At 39.1% G+C, this 15,642-nt stretch overlaps 1 protein-coding gene across 1 annotated transcript in view; it reads left to right on the top strand.

Moving 5' to 3' along the window:
• The window catches only part of exd3 (exonuclease 3'-5' domain containing 3), a 73,564-nt gene extending 63,169 nt beyond the window's left edge, over positions 1–10,395 (top strand). Inside the window, exons 20-21 of the mRNA XM_037692646.1 lie at positions 9,700–9,766; positions 9,909–10,395. Coding sequence (XP_037548574.1) covers positions 9,700–9,766; positions 9,909–10,279 — 438 coding nt within the window. The 3' untranslated portion in view covers positions 10,280–10,395. The remainder of the gene's footprint in view (positions 1–9,699; positions 9,767–9,908) is intronic.
• Positions 10,396–15,642: the final 5,247 nt, after the last annotated feature.

Raw genomic sequence — 15,642 nt, 5'->3', positions numbered from 1 at the left:
ATACACACACACATATATATACAATATATGCAAAACTGAATTATAGCTATTTTTATGTTTGTGTGTCAGTCTGCTGTGGCATCCATCGTGGGAATTGAGTTGGCTTCAAATGTTTATCAGTTGTAGACGTACATCGTATGTTTATTTTCTGAAAACTTCATTCAGATGTGCCCAGTATATTATACATAAGGAGATATTTTGGTGACAGATGAACAGACACAGGCAAATCCATGAACATCTACCTTTCGTCTGTGGCAGTGGACGATAATAAATTGTTTTAAATGTAACAAGTTTGTCTCAGCTGACATAAAAATGTGCTTATTAAATGCCCTTTGTATCTTCATGCTAATTGCTTATATGCAAAGCACGTATGCTCAAGAGAACTGGCAGTTACGTTCGTTTTTGTGATTTTTATTTCTGGGAGAAGCCGGAAAGACATGCCATAGCTTCTTTAATGTGTGCTTCACTCAGGTAGAATGAGTGGGTAGAGCATGAGTCAGTAATGGGTGTGCTATTTTGTGAGAGCTGCATGTACGGTTTTCATCTTTTAAATGCATAATCGATGTGTTTGTGCGTGAATTGAGGTGTGCCAGAGAAAGGTGTGTGTGTGTGATGTCAAGCCTAGACAGGATCTATTATGGTCCAAGTTTAGGCTGCTGTCAGGTGTTAGTGGTTAGTTAACAGAGCTGGTAATTACCTCAGACTGTCGGGCTGAGATGCTGGCCAGATACCCTCAGGATGCTGTGAGAAAGTACATTCACTTTGGTAATGACACTGTCTCCTTCTTTGTCTTACACAGCTATTGACTAATAATCCCTTGGTGTGAAGACATTGCAGACATTTTAAGAATGAATTTAGACAAGTATTTTTTCTATCTGTGAGACATTTTAATTAAACAATATTTTTGATTTCTGTCTATTTTATATATTTTAAAGCAAACTTTACAGCTTTTTATGTTCAGCCTTTTTTGGTTGCATGGGAAGTTTTAGTGTACAGATTTTAATTGAATGCCTAATTTCACATTTATGGCTTCTAACTAATTGTTTTAGATAGCTCCTTTAAATGACCCAGGTTTGGAGAATTATAGTTTCACTTTGATCAAATTAGCACGCTAATGGCTAGTTTTTGTGGGGCTAATGTGAAAGTGGATTGTCTTAAAACAACTCCAGTCTCAAAACATATTTAGTTGTTCATCTGAAAGCTATTGCATAAACTTTTACCATCAGTTAAGCATAACATGGTTATTATAAAGAATCCTGTAGCTGTTTGTAGGCTAATTTGTCAGCTTGCTATAGCACTTCCTGTATAGCCAGGTGTAACTGTGCGATACAAAACTGACTGCGGCAAATCCAAAGACCACTTTGGTCTTGGCCTCACTCTGAACCATTCGCTTGTCATTCTTGTTCAAGTTAAACTAGATTTTTTTTTATGAGGTTAAAAGATATTACTTACTCATAACTTTTCCACAAAACTGCACTCCAAAAGTTATGAATTATTGTTTTAAGTCTTGCAATTACTGTAAACATAAACTTATTTCTTCTTATAATGAATGACTAATTTCACATTTATGACTTCTAACTAATTGCAGTAATAATACCTGCAAGTAAGTGTCTAAGTATTTTATTACTTCCAGTTACTTTTATATAAGTCTGAAAAACGACACGCCTTTTCCCACAGATGCATTTCCTTAAAAGTGTGTGGGAGAGCAGAGCATGTGGATACTTTTTCCAACTACCTGATCCTTACTCATCATTTTCCCCACAATGCTTCAGCACGTCTTTTCACTTACACTAGCCTTTTTCACACGGTCCGCTCCAGGTGGGAACGTTCCAGTTTTGTTGCATTTTGCCTTTTTGTTTGTATTGTACAGAGTTAAAATAGGGGTTATAGTTGATTTGCCATTGACCGGACGGAGTAGCTCCCTTTTTTGCTCACATAACCAGCTCTGACCTGGTGAAACTGTGTGGCATCACCAAATTTAGGATCCTTTATGTCTTTTAAGTTGTGATAGAAAGTTTGTTTGATTATCTATCACATTCCAAAGGTGTTTGGTCAGATTGCTTTTAAGTGTCTCAGACATAGGCCTATCGCAATAAACAATAAAACAATTAATATCATAATAAATTAAAATGATCAACCTCATTTTCAGTTATCAGCTTTATCGCTTCTTTGTGTCTCTCTCTTTCTACTGAAGACACTGGATGACAAAAAAAAACTCAACTCCGGTGCTCTTCACTGACCCCTCCCTTTCTCTTTTCTCTTTGAATTCCATTTTAACCGTCCAAAATCACGTTTATGGATCAGTAAAAGCAGCTAAGCTGAGAAGCTCAGCTACGAGTTAAGCTAACAGGCCGATCTTGGGGGGGGGGGGAAACATATGTCTTGTCCAAGCTCCAAAATTCATGGTTGAAACCCGTGCCTTTGTGTAAAAAGTTTTTTTTTCTCTGCAAAAAGAAGTTGAGAACTTGTTTACTGATTTTTTTTTTTTATTAAAAGCTTTGTGTGAAAAATGCTATGCTAAAGAGCTTAAACCACACAGAATGTCCGCCATTTTGAGAAACGAAAAACAGGAAGGAGAGACAGCCCTTGTCAGTCAAGGGGCCTCCCTCCCATATTTTTCTTAAAGCGACACGCTGCTCGCTCCCTCACTATCCATCCTTTGGCTCAAACAGTCTTATACTGCCATCCAGTGGTCAAAAATGGCACTACACTCAAAATAAATTAACAAACATTTCTTCTTAAATTTGACAATAATTACTAATTATTGTTCAGACTTCGTACTCGAGCGTCCATCTTGAGCAGCTGCAGAGCAGCTTCACAGACAAGGGGCGTTTACCTTCGGGACAAATTGAGGTCGCCGATTGGTCATTTGCTGACACGCCTACTGGATTGATTGACAGGTCGGGGGGGGGGGGGGGGACGACCGCTGGCAGCCTAGTAGCAGTGTTCTGTGTTTATATATGTTGTTAATAAAAACATCAACAACAAAAAAAACAGGGAGCGCTAGCTCTGCAGCCCATACATCAGACCAGTCCACCAGGAAATCCCCAGACCCTCCCGCAGCCATGCTGGACCTGAGTTTAATTCGCTCGTGACAAATTCCTTCATTTCTCACCATTTCAGTCATGGCGTGTACGTGTATGTGGTCGTAAATATTTAGCTTTGCACGGACATGCCCTGGGGGGTACACTCGTACCTCCGCGTACGTACGTGCGTACCTCTGCGTATGGACGTACGCGGGAGTATACTGGGGCCTTTAGCGTCACAAAAGACTGTTAGTAGCCAAAAATGCTGTCACTCTATGAGGGTCCTTTTAGTTTTTGCTTAAAAATATATGTCTCAAATGGTTTGTAAATCTAAAAGATTTTATAGAAGCAGCAGGTTTTAAGGGTTTTCCTTTGCTTTCATTTGTAGATTTAATTTAAAAAAAAGGTTTTAATCATTAAACTGCAGCATGTGTAGATGGTAGTTTAACCTTTACCTAAACCTGAAATTTGCATAGGCGCAGACGAAAGCATTTTCACAGGACGTTGAGATGCAGTTCCTGTTCCCCTCTCGCTCCTCTCTCCAGTTCCCACGCTGCCCTTTACCTGACTTACCACAATTTGAATCAGTTTACCAGAGTCCAATTGGCTGGGCTGACCACGTGACCCAAAAAGCGCCGCCTTTTGAGACTGGTCTTGGATTTTCCCATGGGAGCAGCCTACAGTGCACTGACTCAGTGCAATTTGTGTGTATGTGTGTTTGAGCATGTTGGGGGGGGAGAGAAAAAACACCCATCCCCCTCCCTTTTCTACCTCCTCTCCTCTACCCCCTCCTCTCCTCTTTTTCCACCTATCCTTTGAAACACAGTATCTCTCATTAGACAGTCTTTGTGTCGCCTTCGGAGTGACAATGCAGAAAGGTCCCTGAAAAGAAAACATTGGCAGAAAAAGTGAGACAACGTCACATTTGGCCCTAATATTTGTAAAAGCAGAAATAGTTAATTAGTTTGTTCTTGTGCATTTAAAGCATAATTTGTAGATACAGGAAAAAAGGTTAAAATAGAATAATTTGCACTTTCTGTTCCAGGGTGATGCCTAAATTACTTTGCTGGAATTTGTTGAAGAAGCTGAAACTTAATTGTTCCAGTTCAAATTATGAAAACAAAAGCTTCTGTTAGCAAAACATAAATTAGCAAATGTTAAACTGAAAACAGCGAAACAAAAGATAACGGCAAAGACCGGCAGAATAGGTCGAAGCTAAAATTAGTGGAACAGAAATCAAAAACTAAATATACCCAAAAAAAATAGTAACAAAAACTAAAAATGTGTAACATTTAAAAACAGCTTAACAGTAGCTAAAACCTGAAAATAGCTAAACTGTTACTGAATGTTAAAATCTGTAAAACCAATTGAACAGTGGTTAAAAGCTAACTAGTAAAAACCGTTGCTAAAAGTGAAAATTGGTAGACCAGTAGCGAAAAGCTTAAACCAGCAGAACCTTAGCTAAAAGCTAAAAATGGCGCATTTATACTGCTAAAGATTTTAAAGAGCACAAAAAAATAAACTGTCCACATGACCTGACTGAAAATTGTTGGATTGTATACTTGAATTATTGAGCATGGACTTTGTTGGTTTTGAACCAGTTTGACATGACTGTCGACGCAGAAGAGGGCCGGCACCGGCACCGGCGGAGGGGGCGTGCCAAAGAGACCATCTTAGCACCAACATAACTGGTTTGTTCCACTTTGGAGTAAGCTGTTGGGGGAAGAATCAGTTTTGTGTTGTGTGTTTCTTTGACTGATGAAGCCTTCTGGATGGAAGGTGAAACGTTTCAGCACAAAAAAAAAAAAAAAACTGTCCAAATGACCTGACTGAAAATGGTTGGATTGTATACCTGGATTATTGAGCATGGACTTTGTTGGTTTAAAGAGCACAGTTTTTACAAATTTAAAGATGTCCCAGTGCATTCCTGTGAGAAAATTATAATCTAGGGATGCACAATATTATCGGCATGGTATCGGACGATATTAGCAATAAAATTAAATATCGGACATCGGCCATTCCATCAAAATAACTCACCAATGTAAAAGGCTTTTGTTAATAAGTTAAGTTATTTTTTAATTTAAGAAACTGTCAAGGATATCTATTAATGCACTACTACTTATGCACTTTTCACTTGTTGCTTGTGAACATAATGAGTTTAGAGTTGTGAAAATGTATAAATTTGTAGTGTTCAAGTGTTGTCATTGTGTTAGAGAGAGTAAATGTCATGAATAAATTTGATATTAAACATAATCCAAGTTGAAGTGTTACATCATTTTCAGCCCCTTTTTTGGCACCTGCATTTACGCAGGCCAACTTGACAAAGACCATATAGAATAATGTACTATTTTAATCCCACATCAGACACTATGTAGTCTCTGTAAGTAGGTTTAGTGGGAAAATATCGGTATTGGTATCGGTTGCCAGCCAAATAAGTTTTAAAATATTGGCATATCGGATATTGGCCAAAAATCCAATATCGTGCATCTCTAATATAATCCTAAATAAAGTTAAACAAGTCAATAAGTTTAACCTTTAAAACAAAAGTTTAGCAGTATTGACCGGAACGAGCTGAACGTTTTGATACATAAACGTGTGAAAGTGTTCTGAAGTAGTTGGAGTCTACAAAACGTACAGAAGATGCTTTACACAAGAAAACAGCTGAATCAGCATTCACACAGTTAAAGCTAGTACTGACATATTTTTGCATCTTTTTATGTAAAAAAAAAAAAAAAAAAAACTTCTGTAACTCACAGGAACTAAAGATTTTGACCCACGAGTGTTTCCCTCATGGGTCAAAAGCTCATTATTACGTGGTCATGGGGGGATCCTGACACATTTTTACAGACTGGCACAAACAACCACCTTTACTTTACCTGCACGGTGTCTGTATTAAACAGAAGTAGCAGTCAGGAGAGACATTCACCTGGAGGATGTGTTGAAAACACAACATGGTGCAGCTGCTGCAAGCGTCACTTGTATCAACTGTCAGCTGACCAACCCACAAACTTCAGTGGCTGAAGCCGCACGTTGACCTCGGCTCTACTTCGAAGTATGTGCAGATGTGAGAGTTTGACTTTTTGTTCTGGAAAAAGGTTCGGCAGCTCTGTCAGTTCAGTTTTTGAAGCTTCAAGGAGTGCAGCTGCGTTGCAGTTTTTCTGCTCGGAAACGTGTGCACTTGGGTAGTGCTGTAGAATAAATAAACACCAACTGTTCACAGGCATGTTTTATCTGAAGATCTCACAAAATAATATATAATTTGTTATTTGTGGAAAGTAGACTCTCTGAGTTACTAGCTGACTTGTTCCCTGCAGGATATTTGTGGTATCTTTACTGCTTTGAAAACGATTTTCATCCAGGTTGCGTGTTTGAGTCGGAGTGTATTTTTGTCTGCCTGTCTGTGCCTCAGCCTTGAGTTCAGAGCAGGTTCTGGCACGCACAAATCTGGGAAACTTCGAGCTGAGCAAACAGCTCACCTGTTTTTCTGGCCGCCGCGAGAGTCATGCACGCGAGCCGTTTGCACGCACACGGTTTTTAGCTCCCCGCTGTGCAGCGAAATTGTAAAATGTTTTGTCTGTGGGGTTGAGTTTTCGTGTGTTTGATGTAAGAGCGATTGCAAAGATGAGGCTGTGCTGAGGGAGAGACAAGAACACCTCTGCTATTCCCACACCTCCACAGTCTGCTGCTGCTTTCTCATGTCCTGACCTCAGTTACCGCAGAGGCAAACAGTGCTCGGCGCAGAGGAGAGCACCTGCTTTTGTGCTGGGTGGGTGTAAGCTCCTGACTGGCTCCTGACTTTTTTTTTTTTCCCAGGTAAAGAGTGACGAGGCTTAAGCGAGCTAGCTGAGGATCTTTTCTTGTGAGCCAGGTTTGATTTACAGCCCGCTTGAGGAATGCTGTTCACAGGGTGGAGCTCAGGTGTGTTGACAAGGCTTTTAGCACTCAAGCGCTGTCAGGATGGCTTACAGACAAGTGTGTGTTCATGTCAGGGGCCGGCAAGCAAGAGGTCACTAATGTCCCACCAGAGAGACCGTTACCACAGAGCGACAAGGATGTGTGAAAGTTACTGAGGCGTAAACGCTGTTTTTACACACACACACATAGATTGGATCTTTGAGTAACATTTATGCCCTTTCACACCAAAGCAGCAACCTGGGAAAATGTGGTGCTGAAGCTGTGAATGGGTCAGAACCAGTGAACTGACTTTATGAGCCTGTTTTTGATTGGTTGAATACAAATCTTTGATTTAAGGAAACGGATGCGTTTACTGTGAACTTGATGTGAACTTTCCCAAGAAATCTGTTCCATCTCACCTAAAAGTTTTCGATTCAAGATCTTATTTTATTTTGTACCCTTTTAACATAATTTAAGCTAAAGCTTTTTTTTTTTTGTAAAGTTAATTGCTATTACAGTAGTCCCTCACTACTTCGCAGTTCGTTTTTCGTGGACTCGCTCTATCGCGGTTTTTCAAAATAAGATTGGACATGACTCACAATTGGCTGATTGATGGATGAGCCGCACGATCAACATGGAATTTTTATTTAAAATAAATTATTTTAAATTATTTAGCTTCCTCCTGCAGCATGTCAGAGCTCCACTCTGCAGTGGAGAAGTGGGCGTGGCCAAAAGAGCTGACAGGTGGCAGAGAGCTGAGATCATGACATGCTGTGCTCTTTTGGAACGTTTAGCATTTAGAAACATTGTTAGGGACATTGCAAGAGTGTGGGAAGCGTTTAAAACGCCTTAATATACCTGTATATAAATACTAGGGATGCACAATATTATTGGTATGGTATCGGGTATCGGCCAGTGTTAGCGTTAAAGTTAAATATCGGACATCGGTCATTCAATCAAAATAACTCACCGATATAAAGACAGTTTTTGCATGACCTGCAGCGCCAGAACAACGTGATGACGTCATGTGCGTCTACCTGCTCTGATAACGACAGAGTGGAAGAAGTCAAAATGTCGGCAGTATGGAAGTTTTTTTTTGTTGAGGATGTCTGATTCCGAAGATTTTTGGACTATGTTGAGCCTCGCTACATCCTCCCCAGTCTGAGATATTTTTCCAACCTAGCCTTACCTGAGTCACAAGCCGTCATGTCCGACGTCATTGAGAAGCTAATAGCCGATAGCACTTGGGTGAGTTTTACCACAGACATTTGGACGTCAAGTGTTAGCCCCGTTAGCATGGTTAGTCTTACGTCACAATGGATAGACAAAAACTTTGAACTTAAAAATGCTGTCCTTCATGCACAAGAGTGCAGAGGATCCCACTCTGCAACTAGGAACCCGAAACAAGCCTCCACAACTGAGACAGCATCGCAGGTGACCAATGCTAATAAATAACATTTAACGCTTTTCATTTAATATAAGTTAAAGTGCTATGCATATAGCTGTTGCTGAATATATGTCACCAGCTCTACAGCTGTTATACAATTTTTGTAGCAAATAAGCATGTTCTGGCAAAGGAAAGAATTTAAAAAAATCGGTATCTGTTATCGACCAATTAAGTTTTAACATATCGGCATATTGGATATCGGCCAAAAATCCAATATCATGCATCCCTAACAAATACTAAAATAAACTACTACTACTACTACTACTACTACTACTTGTGTACATAATTTTATTCTATCTCATGTACCACATGAGATGGTAATGACAATACAGTTTACTTGAACTTGGACTACTGTATCCCTACTTCGTGGGTTTTCACTTATCACGGGGGGAGGGCGTGGTCCTAATTCCCCGCGATAAACGAGGGACTACTGTAAACAGTTGTTGATTAAAAGCAGTGATTTGCCTGAATGATAAATATTTTGTCTTTCTTTCTTCTATTGAAATGTACATTTTATGTATTATTCTACCTTTTATTAATGTTTATATAAAATAAACTACTTTAATATGATTTTAAAAGAGAAATACGATATTTCCTAAATTTTTAAACATGTGTAAATTATTTTAGATTAAACTCATTTATTGCGAATAAATAAAATATTGAACAATATTATGTTACTTGTTCTTTGAATAATAGTTTATCTACTTTTTGAAAGAGAAGTTAATAATTTTGTGTACTTTTTTTACTTAATATCTAATATTTAATGGTTTTATCTCACTCTGTATCAAGTTGACTTTAAAACATTGTATTAATGATTTATTCTTTCTTTTGTTTAGCTTCACTTTTAATAAAAGTTTGCTTAGTTACACTTAAATTTAAACACTTATACAAAGCTTCCTTTATTAATTTTGGTCTTGACATTGATATTTTAGATTTTTATTTTAACTTTATGAGCTAGGCATGGCTGTATCATACTGGATCCATCACATTAATATATTATAAATTTTTCATGTTTAACCTTCTATTTTGCTTCATTGATTACTTTTATGTCTTTGCAAAACAATATGTTACTCTTGTGATTAAAAAGTTTGATATAAATAAAGTTTAGGTTAATTCATATCAATAAAAGTGATCTGATAATACACGGTAGAAGCATAAATGTGTGTAAATTAAAAGGAAGTTGTTTGTGTTGCCAATATATTTTATGCTTGAATGTAAAAATAAAGTGGCTCGAATTGTTAGACATTTTTAATTATTATTTATCCATTAAAACTTCGCTTGTATTACACTTTGTTTTAGCCGTTCTGCTTCAGTTTTTTTCTGTTTGTCCAGGCGTGTAACAGCGATCAGTACGTGGCGATTCCTCGAGCAGACATGGTCGGGATGCTTAAAGAGAAAGGTGCGTCCGCCCTTTTCTGTCTTCCTGATGTTTCTCTGCTGTCTTTAAATTATTGATGAGGATTTGTCTGCAAGCTTAGATCTCAAATTACTGACTAATCACATATTTTTTAAAAGAATAAATTTGGTGTATGTGATTTTAGGGTATTTGCAGGACAACGTTGACCGCACTCCTGAGAAACCCTGTCGACAGGAAGAGCAGCAGCTCGATGACACCCCGACCCCCGGCGTGACCCCTGAACCCCCCAGGTATGCCACTCAGTGTCGCTGGGCCTCCCTTTCAGAACTGGACCGCAACACCCTGACCTTTCCCGAGGGGTCGCCCATCCAGCTGCACACCGTGCCCCCCACCCTGCTGCAGAGGATACCGCTGTTCTACGTCTGCACCAGATGTGGCAAGGTGTTCTGGGAAGGTTCGCACTTCAGCCGCGTCCTTTCCTTGTTTCAGGAGGTTTTACACATAACGGATGAGGACAAAGCCTCGGCTGCAGAGGTCTTTCCACACAACGACTGACTGACGCGGAGCTGCTCAAGTTTTTTGCACAACAGTCAGAAAAATATGTTTAATTTGCAACACACCAAGTTAAAATGAACAGAAAGGTATTACTGTTTTAGTTAGTGGTAACAAATTAAGAAGGCAAGTCTGTTTCTAAATCTGTGTTTATGTCCTGTATTTACTCCTGATGTTTAAGAAACCTCTCCTGCAGTTCTTTTTTTTTTTTTTTTCAAATTAATATTTCATGAAAAGTTCCAGACATGCTCATACTTTCAAATCTTTTTCTATTTTTTTTTATTTTTTTTTTAGCAGTTTTGAATATATGGAGGTTAAATTCAAATCTGTTTATTCCAATGCATACACACACACACAAAAAGCCACAGAACTGCCTATACATTTTTTTTCCAAGTTTGCTTTGACTGATAAACCAAAGATCACTGTTTTACGTCTAATGGTTTGAATTTGGATGTTTTGAATTTTATCGTTAATCAATTAAGGAACTCAACAGATGTTCTGCTGGAGTCCTGCAAACACCACACCTTCTGTTCCGTTGAAGGATTTTTGCGCGCACAGTTTGCAAATCTGGACTGGGAAGCACACGACATGAATGTACCATCTGTGCGCACACGGATGCATGAGTTATACATGCACGAGCACGTCCGTAAACTTCTTGACTGCTTTATTTTGCAAATCAGAGATGAGCTCTGCAGCACACAGGTGTTCAGTTCAAAGCTGAAAAGTTGTGTCTGTGTCACATTGACCACTATAAGAGAATAGAGTTGTTTCATTCAACACGTTTTTATTCTCACATCTGGTAACAAATTATCTTTTTTTTTTTTTTTAAAGCTGTGATAGATTTTTTTAATTACCTGTGGTGCTGTACATTTGATTAAGTTGATTTTTATTTTTTTAGCTGATGTGTTAATAAACTGTTTCACTGTTGAACTGAGAGAATGAGTAACGTGTTGTTCAGCAGATGTTCTTTTGTTTTCGATGTTTCTTGAAGTCACCGAGCAGATGGTGAAGGCCGGAGAGCGGACAGATTAATGAGATCATCGACACTCCGCCGATGTCTGTCAGGTGTAACATTAGCGCCGAGGGTTTTCTGTCCCCGGGCTCAGGTCTCGAGCCGGCGCATTCCTACAGAATCGGCTCTCGTTTCCCCAAACGTCTCCTCCATTCAATGATCCCACACGCAGTTTGTGTGATTGCAGAAAATTGGACTCTGACAATGACATTTTTAGCAATCAAGGATTTTCTGTTGTTTCCAGATAATCTTGTGGAGGCTGCAGCAGAAGGCTGCGCTCGTAAAATGTAGTAATCTCTAACCGTAGCCAGATGTGCTCCTTTTCTTCTGCGCATCAGAAAAGCCACAATTCAGGCGGTTCATACAGTGCGCACGCAATATATTTAAATAAATAAATTTTAATTACGATCCTTCCCTAATCAAATGTTCAGACATTGCGCTTTTTATTGTCAAACCAACGATATTTAAAGAATGTTTGATCATAAAGCTACTGACACTAAATTTATCCTAACAAAATATGTATAATTTGTTATTGATAAGGTTAATTTTAATACATATAAAATACTGTAGTGCACTAAACACAGCAAAAGACAAAAAGTGTATTCGTCTTAATTTTATCAAGTCGTGGGTGTTCATGGTTTCCGTTTTAATTCCTAATTAAAATCTCATTTATGCTTCTGGTTATTTTTACTTTTGATACTAAAAAACAGGGATGCACGATATTATCAGCATGGTATCGTATCGGCCGATATTAGCGACAAAGTTAAATATTGGATATTGGCCATTCCATCAAAATAACTCGCCAATATAAAAGGCATTGTGTATATGTATATATAGCATATAAATTTGACATTGAAACATTATCCAAGTTGTGGTGTTACATCATTTTCAGCCCCTTTTTGGCATCTGCATTTGGTAGCAGGCCATATTGACAAAGACCATGCAGAATAATGTAGTATTTAAATTCGACAGCAGAGAAAGCGACGTAGTCTCTGTAAGTAGGTCTAGGGAAAAAAATATCGGTTATCGGCTAAATAAGTTTTAACATATTGGCATATCAGATATTGGCCAAAAATCCAATATCCTGCATCTCTACTAAAAAGTATTTCTCCCAGCAGTAAAATAACTTGTGCACTTCTGTAAAAAAAAAAAGTGTAAAATGAGACATATGACAAAGAAGTGAAACATCTGTTCTAATGTAAGATAGACTTTCTAAAATCTTTGAATTGTTTGAAAATAATATTATTTGACCGCTATAATTAGACTTTTTGACCACTTTTAGTGTGTTTGATGAACTGTAATATTATTGCAAAATGAGGTTTGATTTAGGAAGAAATTTAAGGTAAAACAAAAAGAGTTTGAATTGTAGAGAAATTGTAAAATGTATACAGCAGAGATCAGATTTGGTAAAAAAAAAAAAAAAGGCTTAGACTTTGTTTATTTAGATTATGGTGAATAATCTGTTTAAGGGACTTTGAAGTCTTTAAATCTTTAAAATAAAAAGAAAGGATCTAGCACAAATTTAAATAGATTTTTTTTTCAGGGATCACTGAGTGCAACTCTGCTGATAAACTGAATACATGCTGATGTTGGCAAAGGAAGGGGGGTGGGGGGGTGAGGGATTGTAGAAAGATGTGAAACTCCTCATACATGCTATTTAATGCAACTTTATCCTGAAGTTCTCTCCTTTATGATAAAGATTTATGACGCTTTTCAGCCTGAAATACAAAACGTTGCTTTCCACCGTGCGCTTTAACCAACTTTTATTTAATTGCTGCAGCTCTGTTACATTTCCCTTAAATACATTTTACAGGTTTATGAATGAACTGGACCGCTTGAAGCTCCCGGTCCTTGTCCGGGTGGTCGCAGCTCTTTGCCTCTGCAGAGCCCGAGCTCCGTGCTGCAGCACCGTGTTATTTGATCCACGCTCTTTCTTTGCTGGGAAGAAAAGCTCGCCTCTTTCCCACGCTCTGAGGACACGTGGTGCCCGGAATGAATTGGATTCAGAGGACCCTCCCTCCTGGTTAAACGTCACCTCCCTCTCGCTCTCTCTCTCTCTCTCTCTCTTTCTCTCACACACACACATTCTTGCCTTCTGGCATGGATGTGAAAAAAAAACAGTCCTGCAGAATTAAATAAATAAAAAGTACATTTTTTTCGTGACCACATTCATTCACTTTCTCTTCTTGAGTCGCAGCCTGTGGGTTTACATATTTGGACTCTTATTCAGCAGTAAGCATTCCAGGCCTGGACTGGACCGGTCTGTTTGACCCCGGACTGTCCCGGCTCCAGGATCAAATCCTATTTTAGTGTTCTGAGCCGGTTTAGGTCTCTGTTTGCAGGGATGTAGGATTCTTTGAACCAGGCCGTCGTCTAAGAAACTAACATCAGTTTCAGATAGCAGCAGTCCATTAAAACCTTTATTTTATGTTTTTTTGCATGCTTGGTTTGCAAACTGGAGTCAAAAGGTGGTCACTTATTACCTGGTGAAGCTGCGTAAGACAAAAGGAAAAAGAGAAGTATTTTGTCTCCAGTTAAACATCTGAAGTTTGTAATAAAAAGACTCATCCAGTAGAGAAACTTTTGGCTCCTGCAGTCTGTGCAAATGCTTTCCAAGTGTCAGACGAGCTCCAGCTAAACTCGCGTAGTGGACAGATGTTCCTGATGTTCTAGGAAATGTTCTGCACCATTCAGCAACCAAATAGCACCAATGCTCCCTGGGAACTGGCAAGAACACATCTAAAGTGAAGCTGCATACAGTTTTGGTGATGCACAAGTTGATCCAGTCATCCTGCAGAGCTAATGTTTCTTGTAACAAAAAGTTTGTGTGTGTGTGTTGGATATGTATATACAGTGGGGAGAACAAGTATTTGATACACTGTTGATTTTTCAGGTTTTCCCACTTGCAAAGCTTGTAAGATGACTGTAATTTTTATCATAGGTACTCTTCAACTGTGAGTGATGGAATCTAAAACAAAAATCCAGAAAAATACAATGTATGATTTTTAAATAATTAATTTCCATTTTATTGTGTGAAATAAGTATTTGATCATCTATCAACCAGTAAGAATTTTGGCTCTCACAGACACGTTAGTTCTTCTTTAAGAAGCCCTCCTGTTCTCCACTCATTACCTGTATTAACTGCACCTGTTTGGACTCGTGACCTGTATAAAAGACACCTGTCCACACACTCAATCAATCAGACTCCAGCATCTCCACAATGCCCAAGACCAGAGAGCTGTGTAAGGACATCAGGGATAAAATTGTAGACCTGCACAAGGCTGGGATGGGCTACAGGACAATAGGCAAGCAGCTTGGTGAGAAGGCAACAACAGTTGGTGCAATTATTAGAAAATGGAAGAAATACAAAATAACGGAAAATCTCCCTCGGTCTGGGGCGCCATGCAAGATCTCACCTCGTGGAGCATCATTGATCTTGAGGAAGGTGAGGAATGAGCCCAGAACTACACGGCAGGACCTGGTCAATGACCTGAATAGAGCTGGGACCACAGTCTCAAAGAAAACAATCAGTAGCACACTACGCCGTCAAGGATTAAAATCCTGCAGTGCACGCAAGGTGCCCTTCCTCAAGTCAACGCATGTCAAAGCCCGTCTGAAGTTTGCAAATGACCATCTGAATGATCCAGAGGAGGAATGGGAGAAGGTCATGTGGTCTGATGAGACAAAAATAGAACTTTTTGGTTTAAACTCCACTCGTCATGTTTGGAGGAAGAAGAATGATGAGTACAACCCCAAGAACACCATCCCAACCGTGAAGCATGGCGGTGGAAACATCATTCTTTGGGGATGCTTTTATGCAAAGGGGACAGAACGACTGCACCATATTGTGGGAAGGATGGATGGGGCCATGTATCGTGAGATTTTGGCCAACAACCTCCTTCCCTCAGTAAGAGCACTGAAGATGGGTCGTGGCTGGGTCTTCCAGCATGATAACGACCCAAAACACACAGCCAGGGCAACTAAAGAGTGGCTCCGTAGGAAACATCTTAAGGTCCTGGAGTGGCCTAGCCAGTCTCCAGACCTGAATCCCATAGAAAATCTTTGGAGGGAGCTTAAAGTCCGTGTGGCCCAGCGACAGCCCCGAAACCTGAAGGCTCTGGAGGAGATCTGTATGGAGGAGTGGGCCAAAATCCCTGCTGCAGTGTGTGCAAACCTGGTCAAGAACTACAGGAAACGTCTGATCTCTGTAATTGCAAACAAAGGTTTCTGTACCAAATATTAAGTTTCATTTTTCTGGTGTATCAAATACTTATTTCACACAATAAAATGGAAATTAATTATTTAAAAATCATACATTGTATTTTTCTGGATTTTTGTTTTAGATTCCATCACT

The sequence above is a fragment of the Nematolebias whitei genome, chromosome 18 (genome assembly GCF_014905685.2).
Source record: "Nematolebias whitei isolate Nwh7 chromosome 18, NemWhi1, whole genome shotgun sequence".
In the NCBI taxonomy this organism is placed as follows: Eukaryota; Metazoa; Chordata; class Actinopteri; order Cyprinodontiformes; family Rivulidae; genus Nematolebias; species Nematolebias whitei.
This window is presented reverse-complemented; position numbering and strand designations above follow the sequence as displayed.